This window comes from Oenanthe melanoleuca, chromosome 2, assembly GCF_029582105.1.
Source record: "Oenanthe melanoleuca isolate GR-GAL-2019-014 chromosome 2, OMel1.0, whole genome shotgun sequence".
In the NCBI taxonomy this organism is placed as follows: domain Eukaryota; kingdom Metazoa; phylum Chordata; class Aves; order Passeriformes; family Muscicapidae; genus Oenanthe; species Oenanthe melanoleuca.
In genome coordinates this window covers 83,173,910-83,200,066 of record NC_079335.1, presented here as the reverse complement: position 1 = coordinate 83,200,066, position 26,157 = coordinate 83,173,910, and the positions used below count along the sequence as shown (strand labels likewise).

Below are 26,157 nucleotides of genomic sequence, written 5' to 3'. Positions count from 1 at the left end.
CACTCATGCATAACCAGTGATTAAGATAATGAATAAATCATGCTCATGTACTTACACTTACAGGCAAACCAGCATTTAAGATTATCTCTAAATGAGGATGTGCACATGACTACACCCAGCCTTGCCACACCAAATATATTTTGTCTCACTGGCCCTAATAAATATCTCCAAAAATGAACCAATATCTGCACTCTGAATCCACTTACAAATAGCAAACCCTTCCCACAATATTTTAAATCTACTGTAGAACTCAAGACTCAACCAAAGGATCAGAAATTATGAAGATGATGCCATCAACTGATGGCTCAAAGAGAAAACCTAATTTCAGTCTCAGACTCCAAGATGCAACCATACACCCTGATGCAGCCAGCTTCAGGTACCAAAGAGACACACAGCCCATGATTCCCATGACAGAAGGCTCTTCATTGAATATCAATAAGGATTTTGGGGGACAGAAAATGGTAAAGATTACTTCAACCCACAAGCTTGAATGTAGTCACCTTAATTTCTACATCCTTCCATTCCAGTTCTACAACTACAGCAAAGAAAGGTAACCTCTACTGTTTTTGGGGGGTGGAGGGCTGGGGTTTTTTTGGTTTTTTTTAATCTAATCAAAGTGTTTCTGTAAGAAAGGGGGAAAAATAAAGATGTTTTCAAACCAGAAAGAAAAAGTAGCACACTACACAGATACCTGAAATAATGAGACATCTATTATAGACTTCTGTTTCTGTAGCAATATAAATTCCTTTACTTTTAAGTGCCTTAGACTTCCCAAATACACATGTGGACTGCAGACACTTTGCTCTTTATTTTTTTTTTTAATTTTCTTTTTCACAATTTAAATATTGCATTGAATAGATTTAACTGCTTTATTCTGAAAAGCTTTGTTTGTTTGATTGTTTGTTTGGGATTTTTTAGCTGGGTAACAAAAAGTCAGACAAAGTCTGAAAAAAATAAGAAGTCGTTGAAGTAAAAGATGCACCATGAGTTTTCACACTTTCTAGACCATGGATCACTGTGAAAATCTAACAGACATTCTGTTGCCCTTCACTGTCAAACTTTTGACTAAAAATAAGAAAGAATACAATTTAGATCCTCGGATCAGCAAAGCTCTATTTATTACAGCATGATTTATACACCACAACTTGGAAAACAGTGAATAGTACAATGCTCACAACTTGAATTAGTACCACAGAAAGTGAAATCAGTTCCACTTAAAGTAGCCAGGCTCTTCATTGTGACCACTCAGGTCAACTGCAACTTCAGGAATAAATGCACCTCCGAATATTCTAGTAAAATAATGCTGCTGCTCCTTTTTTTTTATCAAGGTGGATCTAGTTCAAGTGGCTCTGCTCCTGTACTCGATTCAAAAAAACACCGAAACTGCAGATGAGTGGTCAATCAGCAGTTCACATCACCCCAAACCACAAGGAAAAGGATGCAAGTAACATCCTTTTCTTTTTAACAATATACCAGGAATATTGCCAAGGTACACAATTATGGGAAGATGAGGAAAAAAGTATGTATTTAGATGAAAAAGAGAAAAATCTACTAATCTTCTGTTACCTACAACAAGAGTCCTTACATTTTAGGATATAAACACTAAAAGCTACAATACTGACTTGTTTAAAAAAATTATAAATAGTGCTTTGGAGGAGCAATCCTTTACTTATAACTAGAATATTTACCCTTTTTCAATTGCATCCTAACAAAAAAAAAAAAGTTTTCATTTTCACCATAAGCATTTCAATGGAAATAAAGATGTATCCCTACTACTCCTTGCACAAACAAGCCTGATGAGAGTATCATTTTTCCATCTAAACAATCTTGTATTGGTCTCCACTGGAACAAGGTTACTAAATTAGAGGAGCAATTCCTATGTTTTAGCATCTGTTCCCCTTAAAATTTATGTATAATTTAGTACAGACTATAAAACACTGTATGAAGTCTCCTTCAAATGTGTAAACATTTTTTGTTATCAACTAAAAGCTGTTCATTGACTGACATTGGGTTTATATTGGCTCCCTCTTCTGGCTGACATGCACAAAGTGCAATTTAGTTGAGATTTTTTTTCTCTTTTCCATAAGTTATGGAACTGCACCAAAGCAACGGCATAGCATGGAAATAATTTCTCTTATAATCCACCCAGGAAAACTGGCCAGTTCAAATCTGACAACAGCAGTATCAAAATTGCCAATCCAAAGCACTAACCAAAAGAAAAAAAAAGCCATACACCATAGAAAGGAAAAAAATTAAAACATCAACTAGAAGAAAAACAGGAATATTGGAGGAAGTGAATACAAAAGAATATAATTTGGGGACACTGTTTAAGAAGAAAAGCCCATTTTACATTCAGAATTTGGAAGCAGATTTGGGAAGCTCTTTTAGGTTCTGGTTTTAACTATTTATATTAGTCAATTTCTAACTGTTCTACATATTACATTCAGATAATAATCACCTAAGATACTTTTAAATATATTGAAAACATGTCTAAATGTATTTTCAGATGTTCTTTGATAGCAGTCCAAGAACATCTTTTAAAAGTCTACGAGAAATTTAAGCATGAATTATTCTTTTACCAATTATTTAGTTTGAGCATTTCTTTTTACTTCCGTATTTACACTCATTCAAAGCTGCAGAAATGGATCAGTTACCTACCCATCTTTGAATTATAGATTTTTTCTCTCTTTAAAAAGTAATAAACCAACAAAAAAATATAGCCAAAAAAACAAACAGCTCACAAATATCTCAGAATAAATACTGCAAAAATGCCAAACTTGCTTTGTTTTTCCAGAGCTTACTTCAATTTACTGATTTTAACTTTGATGTAAGGAATTATGCTGAAGGTTTCCATCACAGGGTAGGATTTTTGACCTAGTCATAACTACAGAATTTGGTATTTGTAAAGGAGACACACTTCTGTAGATCTCCTACATCTTTTGTATCCTACCTAAAATTCCAGCTAAGGATAAACTGACTTTTCCCTCACACCTCCTAAATTGAGATCAAACATCAAATTCCTCTAAGTTCAAGTTCTTATAAAATCACTCCAGGCTTTTGTCTTTCTTCTCACGTTTTCTTAGGTCTGTGGTCACTTACACTGAGAAGACAGTGAATGATAAATGTCAAAATCAAAAGAACAAATTAGCAAACTGCCATCAGCATGCAAAATTACTATATTGGCCATAACATGAAACATACCCAGGGCTTGTAGCTAAGAGCTAACAGTTTTCCCCTTGGTTCCAAAGATTCTGATCCTTGGTATTTGTACAAATTTCCTCTCACCAGAGACTGTAGCCTGATTAGGAATAAAAATTCTGAAACAAGGGTAACAGGCCCTGACAGTCACACGTTTCTGCTCGGTGGGTTACAGCTTAAACTTGAGTATAAATAAATGAATATCAGATATTTCTCTCATGTAGTATTACCTCTATTTAGTCTTTGTTCCGCTCAGACAGTTCCTTCTGGAATTATTTAAATGTGGATTATGCTGAACAGGCAACCAGAATACAAAACACGGAAACAGTCCCCAGTGAAATTTCAGAATTACACATTCATTTCTTTCTACAAGGCTCTTGTGATTATGGGTATATATTGAAACACAAACTGAAGCAAAAAAGAATGAATCAGATCATGCTCAGGTTTATAATTTTTGTATGTTGCCCAATAAACAACACTTTACACCACACCACTATTCTTTCTTCATCAGTATAGAAAGCTCTCCAATAACATCTCCATCATCTTCCTGGAGAAAAAGATAGAGAAAAAAAAATAATCTCCAGTGCAATTAATTAGATCGTTAAACGTATATTTCTAGATAGAACACGTCAGTGAAAACATTTCTGTAACTGTTTCCAGTTATTCAAATCCTATTATTCCTATTATTAAATTTGTAGAGTAGAAAGAAATAGTCAATCATTAGGACCAAAATGGTGTGTATTCATTGACAAGTAAGGGGTGTATTCATTAACAAGTAGTTCAACGATTAGATCAGTCACACCCAAGGTTGCAGAAACTTCATCCTTCAAGAATGCTGATATTATAATTTTGTGGCAAGTAAATTATTTCGATCTGAATGACTGAGCTTCTGTTCAAGTGAAAAAAAAAAAAAAAAAAGTTGTGATGAACAAAAAATGTTATTTTCTTAATATAGTTTTGTATACCATATGCCCCTGATCGTATTCATAAATAGGCCTATGGGAAAAGAACAGCAAAGAAACGAGGCTGGGTAAGTCTGCACTATTTGCATTTAGTGGTTACCAAAGAAGCAGCTGCAGGCTGGACTCAGCCCCAGCCAGTCTCAGGACACCTGCAGAGGCAGGAACGTGCTGGCAGTGGAACGAGCAGCGGCCGCACGGGGTGGGAAAGCGCGGTGCAGGCAGCACGAGCCCCTTCCATCCCAGAGAAAAGCTGAGCTCTATGATTACCTTTGCTTTCCCTCAGGCATCCAAAGGCATCAGGCTTCTCTGCCAAGCTCCTGTCAGCCGTTGGCAAGCACATTAAGAACAGTCTACATCTCAGTATTATTAGAATAAGCTGGTTTTACTTATAGAACTGTGAATTTGGCAGCACTGCTACAAGCATACACAAATTATACAAATCAATTACTATTTGGAAAACAAACTGGCTTATATTTACCACTGATCAATGATGCAGCAGAGTACTTAATGACACCCAGGCATTTGCAGAACATGCAAGCTGTGCCAACAAAACATATAAACTTAAGAGTCTTGGACATCAACCTAGAGCTCTTCAGCTGATGCCTCTGGACTCCAATGGGTTTACTGTGTATGCACCACAAACAAATAACTATTGGCTGCAACAGATGAATGCTTCAATGCAGCTTTAGGATGAGATGAAAAACAGAACAATTCCCTAGAAATCTTCATAAATTTACAGAAGGTTGGCACTATTAAAAGAAAGACAACAGTGGAAACTGTACTTTGGAAGTAGCTGTAACAACTCACAACCAATAAGTCCTTCAAGAATTAATTTGATAGAGTTTTTGGTAAAGTGATCTCACCAGAAGAGAGTTGTGACAGAAACAGAATTGAGTTGTGCAGATCATTAACTGAACAAGTTGTTTCATTTCAGATTACGTTTTACTTTGCTAGCTTTCAATAATATTGTCTTTCAATTTTTTCACATTTTCCTAGGGAATTTTATAGCTGTTTTCAAATTCAGCTACATTTTTCTCAAATTAAAAGTACTGCTATATGATAAACCCCTTGATCTTTATCAATGTGCAGCATGCCATTGTTGCTGTAACATGCTTACGTGCACGAACCTTGCTTATGTGGTTGACGTTTGCTTGCTGCAAACACAAGGCCAAGGAACTTACCCAAAAGGTCTTTCACACCAACTACAGAGCTCGTACCTCATGGCAGGAGAAGAGGCGCACGCCCTCCATCTGATGGAACACTGGGTAGTGGGTGTTATCGATCGTGTCTCGGCGGTAGACATCTCCCACGGCCAGAAAGGCGTCCAGGCCAGAGCGTATCAAGTCCCACTGATGAGCTGACGTGTGAGCTCTCAGCATGTGGTCACGATTCAGGTAATAGTTATCCTCTTTCCTTCTGCTGGCATGGTTTTGTGGAATAAGTAAACTATCAAAATTCTGCTGGACGGTAACCACTGGAGAAAGACCATCATACACAGAAAAGAGTGGAGTCCCACGGCGACCAAGATAATGTTTGTAGAAGTGCTCCTTCACCTGCTCCTTGATCAGCCACAAAGGGTGATGTTTTCTATTGTGCAAGTTCTTCCCCACCTTGGAAAGAATCTTCTCTGTGACATTACTGTAGTCATCTTGAGGATAAGATTTACCAAGCAGTTCCACAGTATTTGAGCAGGGTGCACTGGCAGCAAAATCTGAAGGTACAGACTTGGATGAAGAATGCCTTGAATGGGTGGAAATTCCTCTTACCTTTACTTTTGGTGATAAAGCTGTTTTAGAATACTTAGCTACTCTCATGAATTTCCAGAGCATTGCCATTGCAAACTCTTATGATCTAGAGAAAGAAAATAAATTAAAAATATTTGAGTTAGGAACACTAATGTTGCTGTGGGAATTGCTATTATCTTAGGAATAGATAAATCCAAATGTCTGCTTGATTAGTATGACAAAGTTCCCATTACAAACCACTCTTTTGACTTCAGAGGATAGAAAATATCCTTGTGGTCAAGTTTCAGCTAGGATATTTTATTCAGTTATCAGGCTTCTGCATGACTGAACCAGTATTAATGACTCTAGACCTAGCCTGAACCCCATCCAGATGATGCTCTTTAAAGACGAATAAACACCAGGCCTTCTTTGAAACAGTATTTTTCATCCAATTAAAACATGCAGCAGTAACCTAATATTACTTAAGAGAAACTTGGAAACTTAACAGTGCCCTTCAGCAGTCAGAACTCGCTTATAATAAGCAATTAACTTATTGCTATATCATCTCCCCCATTAGCAGAAGCTGCAGAACATGTTCCACATCTACCTGATGTATGTGGCACGCACTTTGCAATCATCACTAATTCTTTTTAATGCCAGACAAAACCAGTTTAACCTTTCAAACTACTGAACCACTGTGAAAAAACAGATGGCCAGACAAGTCATATATTTATATATAAACAGCTTATTAAATTCACATATGAGTACTGCACAAGATTCACAATAAAAACTCCATATAGTCAGAACCAATGTTAGGATTTAGTGAGCACAAAACCCCTTTTTCCCTATGTTCCCCAGGATGGCTATTTTCACAGCATCCATTGCTGTACAGGGGAGGCAGGCTTGTCAGATATCAGGAAGGCAAAGTGATGAGATTCTTCAAGTTGTCTGAACTGAGGAACTCATTTCCCATCAAAGGGGCATCTTTACACATCCTCCCAGCTCACAGACAGGCTTTGTGCTTCATGTGCACACAGCTGCATTCTCTGTAGAGTTCAAAGATAATTCCAAAACCAAAGAGTTTTGAGAGTGATGAATCTTTCAGTCACTCCTTATGCATCAGCCCATTCTGAGATGAAAAATTATTTTAAAATCTATAGTTGGGCTTTAGAAATATTAGGAAAGGTTCCAGTAAAATAATTAAGCATTAAAATTTGCTTATTATGGAATGGGAAATCAGAGGCATTAGAAGTGACTGCAGAAAGGCATTTGCTACAAACTGGCTTGCATTTCTCTATGAATCAAGAATTGCAGGGCCACAAGTTTTGTCAGTAAAATAGTTTTCCGTGAAAGTCACCCTAAAGAACTGGGGAAAGAAAGGACATAAGCAATAATATATGCACCACAGTCTTCAAGGGATACCTCTCAATCTTTAGGATTATAGTATCTGGCTAGCTTTCCACAGAACATAAGGAAAACAAGTGTAAGCAACAAAATAAACAAGGTGGGACTATATTTCATACTCTCATGCTAAAAAGTATCTATGCAAATAGAACAGGCATACTAGAATAGAGAGTCCCAGAAAAACAAATCTGTAAAAGGTAAGGAGTATGGTCACATTTGGCTTGCTTTCTTCTGGCTAATATCTGAAAGTTTTCCATAGGTCTATTCCCTCAAGTAATTATATCTCAATCAAAATAAAGGCAAGCTGGGTAGACAGAAATTAAACCTGACGAGCAGGGAAGTATAAGATTACTGAATATTTGGTTTAATCATTTTTCTGGTAAGAAAATTTTTAGAATTTTTAGAATATTTAAGTATAAAGAATATTTAAGAAATTAAAGAATTAAGAATATTTAGAAATAAAGAACAGCTACAAATTTTATCTAGTTTTGAAACTTTTAAGAATGACTGCCTTTGGCAGGGGTGCAGTCAAGAGTTTACAAAACTATTTCACCAAATTAGCTTTTCATTATTATTGAGAATGTTCTTCAAAACATGAATTCACACACACCTCTGATAGAGGCCAAGCAAGGGATTGCCTTATATTTTGAAAAGAGACTCCATTTTCCGGAAACATACGTTCTCCTTCATGGAAAGTGAGTTCTCATATTCAAACAGCTGCTTGAAATACCCAGTCCTAGTCAGATAATGAATTCAGCTTCCCTTAAGTAAATATCACCATCTGTCCATACATTTATTTTTCTAAAAACTTCAATTCAAAACTTACACATAACCGTAATGTACAAAAAAACTCTCATAACTTTATCGTGATTCTTGTGATGTTTGCTGCTTTCTTAAATATCATTCCTCTGAGAATCAGAAAACCATATGAGAAACTTAACTTTCACATAAGCAGTTTTGATGAGTTTAAATTTATGGAAAAAGAAATAACATGCACCGCAAGTATTGGGGGGCACTCTGTTTGTTTGTTTGTTTGTTTGTTTAAGACTCATTATTTTTAAGAGAGACTCTAGTATATACATCTTCAAGGGCTTACCTGATGACATTTCAGTATTTGTTATGAGGAGCCCTGCTATTAGTTTCTGAGTTGAGAAACATTTTTTTTTCTGAGCAAGTGATATATACTCCTCACAAACTTGTACAGGAGAAAAACCTACAGATGAACTTGTACCTGAGTTTTCATCCTAATATTATGCCTGTGCCTTAATTAGTTTAATGGCATTACTACCTGCATTATTATTCTAATCCAAAGCAAAATCTGAGCAGCAAGTAATGTAAGCAGTAAGAAAAGTTACATTTTTTTTATGAATTATCCAAAGTCCAAGCACTGCAAACAACAGCAAGCAAGCATGAAATGTGCCCCTAACATGGTATCACACAGAGTTCCAGAAACACTGGTCCTCCAGCAACACTCTGCTGCTTCCCTCTCTCACCACAGAGTCACGTATTCCTCTTTCAGAATCATTACAGAAAAATGGTATTGGACTTAGTTCAACTCAACTGGTGATAAGTTACATTTGGCCAGAGAAACCACAGAGAAGAAAGAAAGTAAAATATGTTTACACTCTGCAGACTGTACACAAAATCTTCAAACCAAAGTAATGTTTACCAAGGCAGAGAGCAACACTGGAAAATAAAGACATGTCTTCATCCTTCTTCTAGCAATAAATACCTGGTGTTAAGAATACACTAATTACTTATGTTCACTTATAATAAACAGACATTTATGCATTTATGTCTATTTATTTCCCTCTCTGTTTATCTAAATGTCTGGAGAAACAGTTTAAATGTATCATTTTCTTCCTTTATTTCCACCATGCTTTCCATTTGGCAAGGAAACAAAACTGTTTTCTGTGCACACTGACAAAACCTGAATCCCACAGCAAGGCCTGCCAGCCAGCTAACGAGAAGAGCGAGCCAAACAGCAGCTGCAGGTCCTGCAGCTGAAAACAAATACATAAACAGGAAACAGACACTGAACGACCACCACTGGCACCTGTGATCCAAAGATGGCACAGCCCTCTACCAGCATCACCCTAAGTCCTGCACTCTGGGTTTGACAGTGGCTCTGGCTCACAGCTGGGAGCCAACACAGGGCTTTGGATGCAGATGCAGGGCTTTGGAAGCAGGGCTTTGGATGCAGGGCTTTGGATGCAGGGCTTTGGAAGCAGGGCTGCCCTGCTGGCAGCTCCCCGTGGGGTTTCTCAAAGCTCTGCAGGTGGACATGCAAGCACCAGCACCAACATCTCCTATTACACTTGTCCTCAGCCAGACACCACCACACATTCCAGGGTACCTCAGCAGCTCCCCTGAAGCTCCACGGGCTCAGGTTGCTATACCTCACTCTCCATACTGAGATGTTCACTATAACTCTAGTCCTGGATAGGAATGACATCATACATTATGTTGTGCCAACACACTTGGAACTACACTTGCACAAAGGCATGAGCTTTTGAGGAGCTCCAGAGGGCAGGAGGTTGCATCCTTGCCAGCCAGGGATGAAGGCATAAGAACAACCCTGTCCATGCTGTGCACAGACCAGGCACTGATATGACCATTCTTGACAACATCAGTCCTGTACCACAGACCCTGAGACACTTCTACAGCAGTTTCAATTGAAGGACAAGGCTCCTTCCTCCCCCACGGAAAACCAACCATTCCCCACACAGCAGCCCAGCAGACATTTCAGCATTACACATGCTGAAATACACTACAGTCAGGTGCCTGACAACAGGGAAACAGCAGACAGAATACATCAGAGAAAAACTACTGTGGTTTGGAGCACATGCAAAAGGCAGTTTGATTTGATAAGGGATCATAATGCTGTACTGTTAGGAATGTCCTTTCATGTCTAAATCCAGGTTTCCATGTCATAGTGCAGCAAGGATTAAGACAGCATTATCACAGCTGCAGTGGTATTTGTCACAATTCTCCACCCCCCAGCTGAGGTTTAGGAAAGAATCATAGACTCAGTGAAATTCCTCCTTATACAAGAAAACAGAGGCAGTTTAGCAGCTCACAGTGAAAAGAGACAGTGCTGTGCACCAACGTTGTTTGATTCACTCACCTCTCCTGCAAGAGTGGAAGAGGGAGAATTCTCCTGTTTGAGCAAACTAGTGGCCAAACTGGCCAGCTTTGGGGCCATTAGCTCGGTGTTTGCATCTGTGAGCCAAGGGCACCCTCACTCCTGCTGACCGCTTTTCCCTCTGCCCTGTGCTTTTTACAGCTTATGGCTGCAGAAACACAGATGGGCTACTGCATACATAAACCCAAGTACATGATGGGTTTGAAACCAAAATTCTACAAAGATGAGAGTCTGTCTCCTATCCAAGAATAGCTAATTAATGCAAGACTCTGAAGTGCCATGGAAAATGTTAGAAAAGTTGGGCTGCCACCATTTTGTGATGTGACAGCTTTTATCTACCGTATGTGTGGGGAGGGGAGTTCAACCAACATAGCATATGTTAAAACAAAAATTATAAACATATGTTAGGCTGCTAAAATTGGACATTTACCAGTCTGCTTAGCAATTTAGCAAAGCATTGAATTTTAGTTTTGAAAACTATGTAGGCATACAGCAGCAAATATCATTGTATTGCCATGACCATATCTGCACTGCATAGGATATAACGTAAATTATTTTGCATGCAAAACTAATAACAAGCTCATTTTTTTTTAATGCTCATTTTAAAATGATGATACATTGTTGCACACCAGAACAGACTTCTACTGATCATGCTGAATTTATATAATGCACACAGACTTCTGAAATAGCCTTACAGATAACTTAGAATGGATCCATTTTAGAGTCTGAATTTCCAAGGGCAGAATATTATCAGATATCCCTATGATGGCTAAACACCATTAAAGTACTTCATGAACTACAAAGCATTGGCAAGATAATATAGCTTTCAAATACTTGGCTCTTAATTTTTTCATGTACTTGGAGTTCATCTAGTTAATAATCTGTCAGTAAGTTCCAGAAACACAAAGAATAACTTTTTATTATTCTTCTGTTATTTTGTTATTTTTCTTGACTGAAGCAAAAATATGTCATAAACTGGCCAGCTGTCTGCTCTGCAATGGTGATACATTAATCATGATGCCACATTCTGAGGCCTGCAAGATTGAGAGAGAAAACTAAAAAACCTTTTCTGGGATAAGGCATGATCCTGCTTTCTCTCAGTGCTACATAAAAGACCTTCTTAAATATGAAGGGTATTAACAACCATGCTCCTTTTCCACTGATGCAGAAGATGCTGTTTGCATGAACAGAGGCCAGCATCTCATGGCCTGTCTTACACACACGAGCACCTGGAGGCAAGCACAGAAAATGTGGTCCAACTGCTGAGACACACCTTCAATCACCTGCACCACTCCACAGGACTGCAAGAAGGGCCAAGATAACCACGGTGAACAGCGAGTCTTTGGAGAAGGGAACATCTCTGGGCAAGCACCCATTTCAAAATGTCTTGCATCATCCCTTGAGTCCACTCACCATTCAGGCACAGGCTGGATATTGCAAATGATGACAAAATGCTATCCCACTGCAACAAGTTTCAGTTCCCCATGCTGCTGCAGCCTCAGGTTTCCCTGCAAAACAGTGTCACTCTAGGACTGTTCAGGTTTATCCATGATTTCCTACTTACTAAAAGGATAATGCCTCCAGACACAGAGCTACTAAAAATTCAGACAGCTGTGACCTGATCTCCTGCCAACATTTCTGTGTTCTTCCTTACCTTCACAATGAGACAAAACAGCTAATAGTCAATTCCATATTTTAAGGGGAAATTCTCATTGCACAAACATATTTTGAATACATTACATTACAAATTATATACTGTGAAAAGGCAATGCAGAAATTATTCCTAAATATTCTCAAATGTGTCTACTGCTTTTAAAATATCCATTTTTCATGTAATGCAATCTGAAAAAACACTACCTTTGGCTGCTGAGGGAATATTCTTTTTCCAATGCCTTGAAAATGTTGCCAAACAGCTTTCTGCATTTGTAAATAACTGTCAGATGAAAGGGACAGAGACACTTAAATACCTATAAAATTCTCACTGCAGTTAAAATTACCACTACCTCTTCTGCCTTCTTTTTTCCTTCAATATCTGCAACTCATTATCTGTACTTTTTTCACAGAGGCACACACCACCAAGAATTTTACTCCTTAGAGTTTTATACTGAGTAAAAATAAATTTGTTTAGAAATTAAATATCATCAGTATTTATGCATAGAGGGGGACTTTCCTAGTCCTCACCGATTAGCTACACCATTTGGGCATTATAAAACTTCAGAGACCTCATCCTGCCTTAACAGGATGAGAAATTAATATATTTTTTTTTTAAATCTATTAAATACCAAGAATGGGACATATGCAGACTTGGTAACAGTGCACAAGACAGCAAGGGGAACCAAATGATTTAGATGGGACATGCCAGAGGGAGCAGCTGACATGACTCACTAAGTACATCCACAAATGAGAAAGTCTTCAGCTTTACCTGCTATATCCCCATACCACTGATTCTAATTCCATTCTTCAAGGAGTACTGAGGAAACTAGATTCCCTCCTTAGTAATACTCCAGCCAACAAGGTGTAGTTAGAATAATTTAAGTATTATTATAAAATAACAAACATAATTAGTATTTTAGACACAGGAGTTATTTCATGGTTGTAATATGTATGTAATTAGCAATATTTAAATCAAACAAGCCCTTTTTAGGATGTTTCAACTCTAAATAGCAGCAGGAATATTGATAGGTTTGTGTCATATCAATTTTCTGTCACATCAAGCTTTAGAGAGATCAGTTTCACAAATTCACTATCATCTTAAGCCAAAACATCACCAGAGATCTGCACCTCAGACCTAGCTGTGATATGAACTTGGTCTCAACTCAAGCTCTAACTCAGCTGTGGTATCATTCCTTGGTCTGTCTCTGTTATAGAAGTAATGAAAGTGTGAACAGACAGAGCCTTTATCAGGATTATGTATATTTCAACAGCCAATCAAAAAAAGAAAGAGACAAATATCTCTACAGATTTCCCTTCAGAATCAATAAGTCTCACAGACTTCAGGATGGATAAAGAAGAGAATATGTGGATGTTTGCAGCTGAGATTCTACTGCAGTACAACTCCTCCCAGTTGGAAAATGTGTGGTCACATGTGTACAAATAAGTCATCTCTAGTTTGCACTGCACCATCTTCATTTATCTGTCATGGGCTCTGACAAAGCATTTAAGGAAAAGATTAGAAGGCTCCTACAGAAGGAACTACATTTCCCTGCCTAGGGCATACCACTTGTCTGAGGTTGGTAGGAACAGGCCTGAAATATTAATGAGTAAGCCATTTGTCAAGAAAATTATGTAAGAAAACTTGGCAGCCATACAAAGGGGTTAGCAATAAGATACCAAGCTAAGGCAGTGCTCACTAAGTACGTAAAAGAGAAAACAGGAAGGAAAAAAATTTTAAAATCACTTTCATTTTCCTGTCCACATTCATAAGATTTCGAAGGAAACAGTAAATTAATGAGTGAGTAAAACATCACAGTCATAACAGGTACTAACTTCTAAAAGGGACTATGAGCTGCTCGAGGTCTAGAATTCATGTTTTCAAGTATTGATTCCTTTGAGACATTTCTTCTAGTCTTCTCTGCAAATAAACTTCCCTCCTGGAGAGCATGTGAGCTAAAAGATGTTATCATGACAGAAGCTACTTAATTATTGAAAATTCACATAAGTAAAAGGGAAGAAAAACCAATTCCCATAAGGGAAAGACACACAAAACCAAAATATTCACACTCTTCTTGAGGTATCCTCACAAAGTATAGTGAAAAAAACCTAGACAAAATTGCAACCACTCTGTTAAATCAGATGTTAAAATCTATACTCCCTAAACAGACTGAAGACCTAAATCACTTCTAGGAGTTTCCAAGTATCATTTCTCCTTAAGAGGAACTTGCAAAAGAAAAAGATCTAAAACGTTTCAGTCAGACTCCATGTTTTATATTGATTTTTAATTTTTATATAAATATAATGTAGTTTAAGCAGACAGTGACAGTTTACGCTGTAAGCAAACCTGAAAAGCATCCAAAGCATCACGGTATATTAAAAAGCAATCTAAAATTTGCATTAAATAAGATGATTGTCAAATAAGGAAAATTAATAATTTATTTTCATTTATCAAAACAGCCATAGTCACCTTGCCAAATGTTAAATATGTCCAACAATGTGGTCCATAGGTTTAATCACTACTGACACCAATTGGACTCACTGACATACCCAGAACAGTGTGATGCAGCAGCATTTAGACTTTCATTAAGCAGCACTCTGCTTTTCCAAAGTATATCTCTACATAGGATCTCAAAATGCTTTTCAGCCATTAACCAGTTAAGCTCTACAATATGCCCATGGGAAAAGCATTGCATTATTTATACCCATTAGTGCAGCAGCTCCCAAGTCAGAAGCACTGTATTTCAACATCTTGGCTTCCACTTTTTTTTCCCCAAATTGTTTTGACCATATTGTCATTTTTCTCAGTGTTCAGAATTTTTTTGTTGCTTGTGATATCATTTTATCAACAGCTTAACAAGTATAACTGGTACTGTGAATAGAATCAAAATGTTTTGAAAGCTGCTTGCCAGAACTGCCCATTAGGAACCACACTGAACAGTTCAGAAATACTGAATTATTCCCATTGAAACAATCTTCTCGAATGCACAGATTTTTAAGGCTCAAACCTACATTCCTTGAGCAAGGATTACAGAGTCATTGCCCTGCTTTGTATTGTGGCTCAAACTTCAGTGTTACTGTAATTACAATTATGTACTTAGAATGATCAGGAGAGATCAACTGTAGAGGCAGAAGACATTTAGGGAAGATGGGAAGGTATATAAATAAAGCTTTATTGAGGCAAAAAGAGAAATGCAAAACTGGGTGGACTGACCATTGCTGCTGTACCTGTTCCATGGCAGGGTTGGTCTAAAACCCAGCATGGCATTCACAAATTGTCATTTTCTAGATAGGATTTCACCTCTGGTCACCATGTTTACCAAAACCAAGGACAGCATTTACTTCAATGAGGAAATTATATCACAGAAGCACAGAACTGTTAAGGCTGGTAGCCTGTTCCAGTGCTCTGCCACCCAAAATGTAAAGTTCTTCCTCATGCTGAGATGGAATTTCTTGTCTTTTCTTTTATGGCCACTGCTCCTCATCCTGTCATTGGGCAATACTGAAAAGAATCTGGCACCATCCTCTTGGCACTTGCCTTTTCAATATTTATATGCATTAATGAGATGCTCTCAGTCTTCCTTTTCCCAAACCAAGCAGGCCCAGCTCCTGCAGTCTCTCCTCATAAGAGATGCTCCAGACCACAAATCATCTTTGTGGCACTCCACTGGAACCTCTTCAGGAGTTCCTTGTCTTTCCTGTTCTGAGGAGCCCAGAAATGGACACAGCACTCGAGATGTCACCTCACCAGGGCTGAGCAGAGGGGCAGGATCACCTCCCTCGACCTGCTGGCCACATTCTTCCCTATGCTCCCCAGGATGCCATTGGCCCTCCTGGCTGCAAGGGCACTATTGGCTCATGGTACACTTGCCATCTACCAAATTCTGTTTGTTGGTGGGTTTCATTTGGGGAAGTTTCACATTGTCCCTAACGCCGCTGCTGCTCTTGCCTCAGATTTTGCAGAGTGGATCATGTCAGCCTCCCAGTGGGCCAGGGAAAAGAGTGGGGGACAAGGGGGGCTGTCTCTCCTGCATCAGTTGTGAGAACAGAGTCATCTCAGATTTAAACACATAACAAGATCCAAGGCAAGCAATTAAGAGTCTTTTAGTCATATTTACCAGTGAAAACCTGGCCAAAAGCCACAGCACAGCATCAGCCTTATGATTTGGCTTTGCAGGAGCCAAAACTCTTGGTGCCAGCCCGGCACAGCAGCCAGCATTTGCTGAACAGTTCTGCAGAACCAGCTCAGCAGAGCTCGCACAAAGCCCACAACAACTTCAGAGTAAAGGAAAAAGAAAGCAAATCTCACCACTGTCACAAAACAGCAAAAGGATGTCTACTACACTACACATGGTGGTGTAACTATATTAAAAGCATTATAATATGCTTAGAAACCAAATCATTATTGAACAGAGATATAGGTCTCAAAACTGCAATAAGGTAGGAAACAGTGACTTGCTGAGACCAGGATCAACTACACAGGACCAGAGAAGGCCACAATGAATTTGCTTTATGGTAAAAAGGTATAGCCACAACCCCTCACCCCCACATACATAAAAACCAAAAGACTACTGCTACAATAAGCTGCAGGTAAGGAAAATCAGGTCTCATTTAGCAAAGCAAAACATAACCAGCATCTAACACAACACTTAGCTCAAATAGCCACAGATTTATAATGTGTGCCAATATTTTTTCACTATGAAACTTCAGTATTACATTCCTGGAATTCCAAGGACGACTGCCCAGAGCTATTAAATAAAAATGGTTCAGAATTGTTTTGTTCTCTGTATCTGCTAGTGCAAAGGTACACTTTCACAAGTATAGGCTATCATGTAAGCAACATAGGGATTGACTCTTTTTATTTTGGGGATATTTTTCTCTCTAATTATTTTTTATTTAGTCTTTAAAAAATACTAACTTTATTTTCATGCTACTACTCTACATATACTCAAAGAATCAAAAGATTTACAGGAAATTTGTCCAGCTTACAATATGATACAATAAAATCTGGCCTAGCATAACACATTGTCTCATTTTCCATGCAACATTAAAATATGACCAAACATTGGATGCTACTTTTGTGGCTGAGTAGACAAAATTATATTCATCACATCTGATGAACCTGATTCATCTACAAATCTACTGAATGCCCAAATGTGAACTTTCAATTTATTTAAAAACATGTAAGCAAAACTGCAACTATTTCCATGCATAATTGCACAAACATCTAACTTTAGTACCTCTAAATTAAATTTGCATGTGGCACTTTCATATTTGTAAATTACAACTCAATATTTCCAGTTGTTTACATGTTCCTACCCCACCAGCCAAGGATGAAAACTCTCAGGATGAAGATTTTTTTAATTCTGAAAGTAAAAGCTGCTACCTTGGACCTTTTTGGCATTTAATTTTCTGCCATTCCAATGCACTCATTGGCATCTGGGCTAGAAACTCTCCTTTTCCACTTCTCTCTGTCATCTGCTGGGAAACAGAGTAGAATAATTAGATTGACTCAAGCAGTTCTGATTGCTTTCAGTGTGTGGTTCACTTCTTGACACCAAGAGAGGAGTCATGATAAATAAGGATCAACAGACTGGATAGGAATGTTTGAATTTTCTTCAAAGCTGAAGAGCAATGCCACAAAAAAAAAATGAACTTTTTTTAAGGCAAGTTATTTGGGGAAAAAAGTTGAGTGAGTTTACTGCATAGCAAAGTTTAACAAAGAGCTGTGAAGACTAAAATTTAAACAAAATGAAACTGAAGTCAGTCTTTTCAGTTCTCATTTACTTCTTACTAGAAACACAGCTCAAAGGAAAGGAAAGCAATCAAGGCATGATGTTAACATTTCAACATCAGTTAAAGAACAATTACATCCAGTGGAGGGGTCTTCAATCACAGACTGTTGCAAAATCCTACATAAAATACACCATTACAATCAGAGGTGCTCTGCTCATAATTACAGGAGAAGATCAAATACTGTGTACAGGCAGACAGAAAAAAAAATAATAAAAAATTACAACCTCTTGCTTCCAGGCTGATGCTATTTAATTAAGATAGAAGTAGAGGAAAGGTAGTTTCCTGCATTATCATTGCTGTCATACACCTGTGGTGGGCATTCAGTCTTCTTTAGCACTACATGAATTTAAGGTAAAGTAACTATAAAGCACCCAATAAGACTTTTTTTCCTTAAAGCCAGCTTCTTCTCACAGCAGAGTAGCAAACTAGGCAAAGCTCTTCTAAAGTCTCTTTCATACTTTCAAATTACTTCGCTGCTATTATGATTAACTGGATACCATTTGAAGTGTGTGAATCACAATATTTCACCAGAAAAAAAAGAGGTCAATTTCAGCAGTCTTTTAACCTGATGTGCTTTTTGTAGCACTTTTTACAAGTTTGCAGTAAATTGCAAAATAAATAATATAAATATATCTTTTGGTGTGTCCAATGATGACATATATTCACACTTAAGGCTGAAATTCACAACTTTGCAGAAGGGTGGCACCCAACTCATTGCCAGGTTAAGCCTTATAAAGATAACTACAAAATCAGGCACAGTTCTGATGCCTGAGTCCTGCACTAGATGTATCTCACACAGCAGGAATTTGCAGCTTAAGGCCTGAACTCAAATCTGTTTACTGAGAACTTTAGAACACAACCCTTTGACATACCAGGTACACCTAAAAATATCATGTGTAAATAAAATTACATCTCCATAAGAATGTCCTGCATTCAATTGTTCAAATAATTACCACATTCATCTCCATCCTGAAGGTATCCACACTTTATTCAATTTAAGTTCCAGGTGCATCAAATTTAGGGCAACCAGTAAAACTGTCATGTTAATTTCTGTTATTTCACTTAAAAACCACAAGTTTACTATTAGCAATCTGTGGACAATTAGTGTAAGTATCAGCAGACTTGGATTTATCTTAATTAGTATTTGTTTCAATTCCACAGGCAAACAAGAAATCATCTACAGTAAGAATACCAATGACTTTATATTTAGTTGTAGTCATGCTGCTGTGTTTGGCCCTCTCTCTTAAAAAAAAAAAAAAAAAAAAAAAAAAAAGGAAATTTTACATTGAATTTTGTGTATTTTTCAGTATGTCACATAATGCCTTCAGGACATACAATTTAGTCCATGACATACTTCTTCCTATAGATACAAATGACACAAAACACACACCACTGAAGAAGTCAAATGTTCTGAAACAAAATATTGTTCTCTGATATTTGACAGGATACTTTCATATTTGTCTCCTCTATAGCAACTGTGATCTGCATTGTTATAAGCATCCAGTAATTACAGGATTCCAACAGAAGACAGACAAAGCTACTAAAACACAGAATATCCTTATCTGACCATTCAACTATTGGCAAATATGTGGCTACTTATATCCAAACAAGCACCTCCAACTTTTCTTTTTGTGCTGAAATCATTTGGCAAAAATCAAGTCCTATTTTGCACTTACAAATAAGTACTCCTACTTGTTCCTTATGCATCATCAGATCATTAAAAATTTCAGCTTTTATTCTTTCCCACTGAGAAACAGTGGGGAAAAGGTAGCACAGGCCAGAAACCACAAGATTCCTAATTTCCATTTTATGCTTCCCAGCTTGTATTACCAAAGAAAGGGCAGCTGAATCCCCCACACATGCTTACTCATAAGCAGGTGTTTTCTACAGGAAACTACTAGTAAATGGAGGCAAAATTTGATGTTATGACCCCAAAAATCATTAACAGCTCTCTCTGTCAAACACAAGATGGTTTGCTGAGTGGAACTTGGTCCAGTTTCAGGGAATGTTTCCATTAGCAACCTACAGAACTAACCAGAGGACATGCTTAAATCTGCTGATCATCAAGAGCCAACACTGCAGGTACGCTGGATAACAGGGCTGGAACCCAAAATCATTCTGTCAAACCAGAGAAGTGGTCAGAAATAACAGAACAATTCATCAGGGGCAAATGCAACTTTCTGTACTTCATCAGAACCAGCTGCCCACCGACAGCAGAGCAAATAAACTGCTAGACAACACCTTCCTCAGGGCTTCTAATAGACAATGAGATCAACAGAAGTTCAAAATGGGATTCAAAAAAAAGGAAAGAGCTATCATATGGTTATATAAACAGGAATATATACCACATAAAATAGGAAACATTCCTGTCCTGTTTAGCAGGAAGGAACAAATAAGTCAAATTTTGGCATAATCTTTATTTAAAAATACAAAACAATTTGAAGTCCAAAGACAGTAGCAGAAATTACAAGTCTCAAAGAAGGAATTATGTAAGAAGATTGAATAATACTAGGACTATATAGCCAGAGAGGAAACAAATTAAAGGCACTTCCACCATCATCATCAGATCTGGAAGAAGCAGAACATTCTTTGGAGTAACCCCGTCTCCACTGCACCCTGGCTAGAATATGTAGCAATTCACCTACCAAAACCAAAATTAGAATAATTTGTGTAAATTATAAGGAGAAGTCTTTTTACAAATACAGTGACATATTGTAAGAGAGGGCTTGTGCAGACCCTATTGTAGTTTTAATTATTTCATGCAGATTTCTAAACAGCTGTGCTAAAAAGAAACAGGTGTAAAATTCAACCTGCTTTAGGGGCCAGACTAGTCAGTATCTCAAGGTCTTTCCAGTCATATTGTGGTTTGTTATAATTTCTAAGATCATTATCACAATTTTTTTTAAATGAAGCACATATTAAAGGCTTATTCCTTAGAGGTCTATCCAAGTCTTTCTTTCCGTAGCAGTTTTAATGTGCTCATGGCTTGATGCCAGTTCTATTGCTGAAAGCTTAGCAGGTGATGTATTTGCTTATAGGCACTGTCATATTTTATCCATCTCAGCACCTATTTAGTAAGTACTCTAACATTCTAGAGTATGGCAGGTGCTATATAAAACACAGCATTATTTTCCATATTTTATTCCTCTCATTGGCATTCCTACTCTCAGATTAACTGGCAAAAGTACAAATATTCACAGCAATTTTTAAGAAGAAAGTCTGAGTCCTCACTGACAGCCGCAGTTAGCTATGTAAACAAAACACGACAGAACATTGCTCCTTCCTATTACAACAAAATTTCTCAGTAGTTTTTTGTATAGATGGAAATACGACAAACTGCAGTAGCCACTTGGACACCACCTGCTAATTGTGTGTTGGAACAAAACTACCTGGTTTACTTAACATGCATTATGGTGGTATTTCAACTAGTCCCTTTATCTCATTTCATGGCACAGGATAGGCAGGAAAATCCATATGGATTAGACTTTTCCATTCATAATTTCATGCTACTCTTGTAGGATTTCTAGCTGGTCTAGGTAAAACGTCCATGGAAATTAATGGATTACACCAGAAACATCTATGGAAATCATACTGAGCTGACAAGATACTATTTTTACTCCATTCTTCAAACTGCAGTCATACATATTTTGATGTTTTAACTTCTTCTTTTAGTATTCCTTCATAGAGAAGTCATCATTTCCATTACTTGGATTCTTGAAAAACTCCTAAGTTTTCTTCAATCTTGTTTTAGAGAATAAGGGGACTGAAACTGAATACAATACTCAAGAGTCAATATTTCAACTGATATAACTGAAACATAAAATAACTTTGGGAAGGTCATCTCCTCCTCCTATCCCAAAGCTCTGCTTTACTTACATTACATTTCTTCTTGGCTGCACTCCTCACTACAATGAGATTAAACATTAAGCACAACACAAACCTCCATGATGCCTGTGACTTTACTGCTTGAAGAACTTGAAAATAAAATATTTCTCCTTTTCTTAAAGCAACAAGGTTTTTAATTTATAATTTGTTACTCCAACACCTCTAAGCAGATTCACATAGAAGTCTAAGGAACATATTTGAATTTTATTCACAATGCTTTCAGTTTTGTCCATCACTATAAGATAAGAACAGCAATGTCTCCTAACTAATTACAGCTGATGTTCACACCCAAGTGATTCAGAAATGATGCTTCACTGTCAATAGTATTTTATTTCAGAGCAAAAAAAGAAGGTAATACAGGTGAACACTGGCAGAAGCAGAGAAAAAAAGATTTTTCCTTTTATCTATCTAATAAATAAAATAGTATCTATCTGTATCTATCTAATAATAAAAATTATTTTTCCTTTATCTATCCTGTGTCATTAGGCAAAAACCTTTTTTTTAACAATAAGTCACTTGAGTAGCAGCTGTCTCCCATTTAAAAATGCTCAAAACCATGGAAAAGTTGTGCAAGATGTTAGATACACGGTATGGGCAAATACATTTAGTATTTGTATGTGTTTCAAATATCTACAAAGTCATCTGAAGACAAATTTTAGGAACAACTGAAAAATCTAAAAATGCAATTCTTAAGGTGGCATTCTCACTGCACTGCACATCACAGAGTGCTCCTCCCAGTGAGAAGGACATTTCAGGGTGCACTTCTATATAACCACAGAATCTATCACACTAGGAGCAAAATTACTAATCCAGCATCTTACCACTAACAGCAGAGAAGGTCAAGGGAAGATAAAGAATAGGATAATAGGCCCTCTTATAAAGCAGCTTGGAATCAACTTTCCTTTTTTCAGTAAAGAAACCAAGTACAGAAAAAAAAACCCAAACCACCAAGCATGAAAAATCTCACCTGACTATTTAATGCATTTTGCAGGGCAGAGAGCTCCAGACAGACTTAATAATAAAATACTTATGTTAGCACAGCACATATAACCTTTCCTTGAATGAATCCAGGTGAGTGGAAACTAACAATTCAATCAACAGCATCAAACAGCATCATTTCCAATATGCTCTCCAACATGTTTTTGTCTCTTCTCCTGGTAGACTTACCACTGATCTTTCCATCACAAACACAAACAGAACATGAAGGATTTTCCATCACAAACAGAACCAGAATAGAAAACAATCCCTTCCTCTCCTCCACTCTATCAGTTCTGTGAAGTAGAATAGTCCTTTTCTAAATTGCATATACCAGTGATAGAAAAGCAGTCACTTGGCAAGTAGATCACTTCTTGATTGCTAAAGCAAACTCCTCAGGAATGTTTTGGGTTTGTTTTTTTATTTATAACCACAAAAGTTAAGGCTTTCCTCTTCCAGAATTATTCTAACTTTTGGAGGATGACAAGCAACATAACATTATAATCATGTTTACAATGTTTTAAATCATGAATCTGCTTTTTAAATCTCATATTTTTCATATGGGAAAAGTTAGATTATCAGCTTTCATCCACTGCAGAGCACATGTTTTTTATTTCCTGTAAAGTTTCCTATAAACTTTAAAGTTTCAAGGCACTAAATCTTAGTCGCATTTTGTTTAGATACTGAATTTTACTACAAGCAATTCTTACAGGCTTTTTATATGTGTATTAAAATACCTTCATTTCATGACTATATACAGCACTGAAATAACTAAAGAGTAGATTTACAGATGCAGAAAATGAAAACTACCTACAATAAAAATGTAAAACCCTCTGAACTGTTAGTAAATAAACTTTTCTGTAGAACATTTTTGGTGTACTGTATATCAAACTGGGTGAGTGTATAGCATAAAATTTTACTGATATGATCTTAAGATTACTACTTATGACTCACAAGCCACAACATTTGCCACACAAACTACTGTGTAGAGTGATGGTAAAACTTTCAGACTTTATGACATAAGTCATCACCATTGTGCTGACTAAAATCTTAATTACATGTCATGCTAGGGGCACTTTTTCACAGGTCACACAGGGTCTCAATCTCCCTGAATTTCCATTTGATAATCAACCATTCCCTTCTTCCCCTGCCAAATCCGTCTTGGCATCAGCTTAGACTCTGGTTATTTTTCACTCTGTTAAAATCATAAACTCTCTCAGCTCTGCTCAGCTTGTCAATGCAGAAGGCTTCCAGGGGCTACCAACACAGGGTGAAAATGTAGCTAATTATACACTCACTAAAAATGAAGCTCTGAGCAACACAATTTGTAAACCCTCTGAAACCCCAAAGAACTTAAGACTCACCCTAAAATCTTGTCGTGTCAATCTTTTGAGTGTATTTTAATTACTGGAGTTTCAATTTAGACTCATGCTTGATTCTACTGGAATACAAGCTCAAGGACAAACCTGAAGCTGGCCAAGTGCTGTCTGATCCACCACACTTCATCATGTCCTTTTCTGGAGCTATAGGCATGTGCATAACCCAGGAAAAAGTTAGTAAGAACTCACAGCATTATATTCCATGGTGCACAGCAAATTAAACTCTTACAATTTGTCTGCAAAGGAAGAGTTTCATGTCAATAGCAAAAGGTGAGGGGGAAAGAACAATTCACAGATTGTAATCTAAAATACATTTTCTTCTTACAATGAAACCATTTCCTCTGGACATTGAGATGACACCAACTTGCAAAATAATTTTCCCTTGAAGTACCTACAATAGAGTTTGCAGAAAATGGGAAAAGCTTTTTTTCATCCAGTCCATGACTACTCCAATCTAAACTGAAAAGGACTTTTAACAGATCTGCTAATGTATTTCTCCTTTCAACGGTGGACTCCATGGAACAACGGACACCCACAGATGAAACTTGCCACTTTATGGAATGATTCTACTATTGCACAGAGATCTTCTCTTTTGGAAGAAGAAATTATCTTCCTACAATTTTTTGCCTTAAGTGAGGTACAGATTCTTTTAGGCTTTTTGGTCTCTGCCTGGTGAATTCATGCAAAAATTACGTAACGATTCAACAGTTCGAAGAGTTATGCAAAACCTTATTTTGCCAATTCCATAAGTGAATTTTACAATAAGGACAAGAATCTGGAGGGAAGGAAAGGAAGGGGATCTGCCTTCATTTTACAAAATTGTCATAGACACCTTCTCCCCCTCTTGCATCTTCTCATTTATTTGTGTGAATGAACTGCACAGAGCAGCCACACTGATTTTAGCAGCACTAGTGCTACTGAAGAGGTCTAGCCCCCAAAAGACCTATTGACAAATGAAGCAGCATTAGTATTGCAGAATAATAACCATTTACATTAAAAGCTGAGGAACTAGTCGTTCAATAAAAATGTTCATTTCCTTTTTCATGCACTTGTTGAAAAGTACCAGAGCAGAGTTTAGAACAGTCTTTTACCATCTGAATAGCATCTGTTAATTTAATCAGCTCAGTTCTTCCTGCATGTCAGATTTGGCTGCACCAGTACCATCAGTATTGAACACGTCTGTAGAAAATGTGTCTGTTTAAAAGCATTTTAGTTAATGGCTTAATAAAAGTAGTCAGCAAAGCCAAAGGCCTTCTATTTGTAGAGGAAACTAAACAATCAGAACCTACATAAAGCTGTAAGCCATGAGTCCAGAAATTTCTAAGAACCACTTCCCAAATTAAGTCCTCATTCCCTTCAGGATCTCCCATCATTCACATGTATGAAGGCATGAATGTATGTATAGGAACACCCCAGCTGGCAGAGTCACTCAGAAGTCATCTCAAAAGGATAACCATGTTACTGGTTTGTGGAATAACAATTTATGTTCGTTTCGTCAAAAAAAAATCTTTAACAAAACACTACAGTTAAAAAAAAATTACAGACTTCACAGGTTTGGGTAAAGTATGTGGCTTTAGACAGAAGTGGAAACCTTAGTAACTGCAAAATCATCTTGCCTTCTCTAGCAACTAATCCTAGCACTGTCTGTTTCATTTCACTGTGAATAAAAGTATTAAATACCAAAGATACAATTTTTCTTTTCTTTTAGCATTGAAGTTTAAATGTTCAGAGTACACATTAATGTATTTTCAAACCACAGCAAGCTACTCCAAAGTAGATAAGAAATACTGCCAAGGTAATAAAAACGTCCCACCTGCACGTGCAACATAAACATGCAATATACCTGCTTTGGCAAACAATATGGGATATTGCTACTTAATTGATTGAAAGGTTACAGGGCTTCCAGAACAAACCCCAAATATCACAGATTTTACCTCTTCAAATAATTTCATTTCAATTACACATTATAGTTACAAAAAAAGAAATAAGATTTTTTTGGTTAGCAACACAAGTAAGTTTGCATATAGCTCTTCGAAGCT

At 37.2% G+C, this 26,157-nt stretch overlaps 1 protein-coding gene across 6 annotated transcripts in view; it reads right to left on the bottom strand.

The window, feature by feature from the left end:
- Window positions 1–26,157, bottom strand: part of FARS2 (phenylalanyl-tRNA synthetase 2, mitochondrial) — a 227,042-nt gene that overhangs the window by 168,745 nt on the left and 32,140 nt on the right. For all 6 annotated transcript variants that reach the window (XM_056483598.1, XM_056483596.1, XM_056483600.1 and 3 more), the window contains one exon: window positions 5,378–6,011. In XM_056483598.1, coding sequence (XP_056339573.1) covers window positions 5,378–5,995 — 618 coding nt within the window. In that variant the 5' untranslated portion in view covers window positions 5,996–6,011. The remainder of the gene's footprint in view (window positions 1–5,377; window positions 6,012–26,157) is intronic.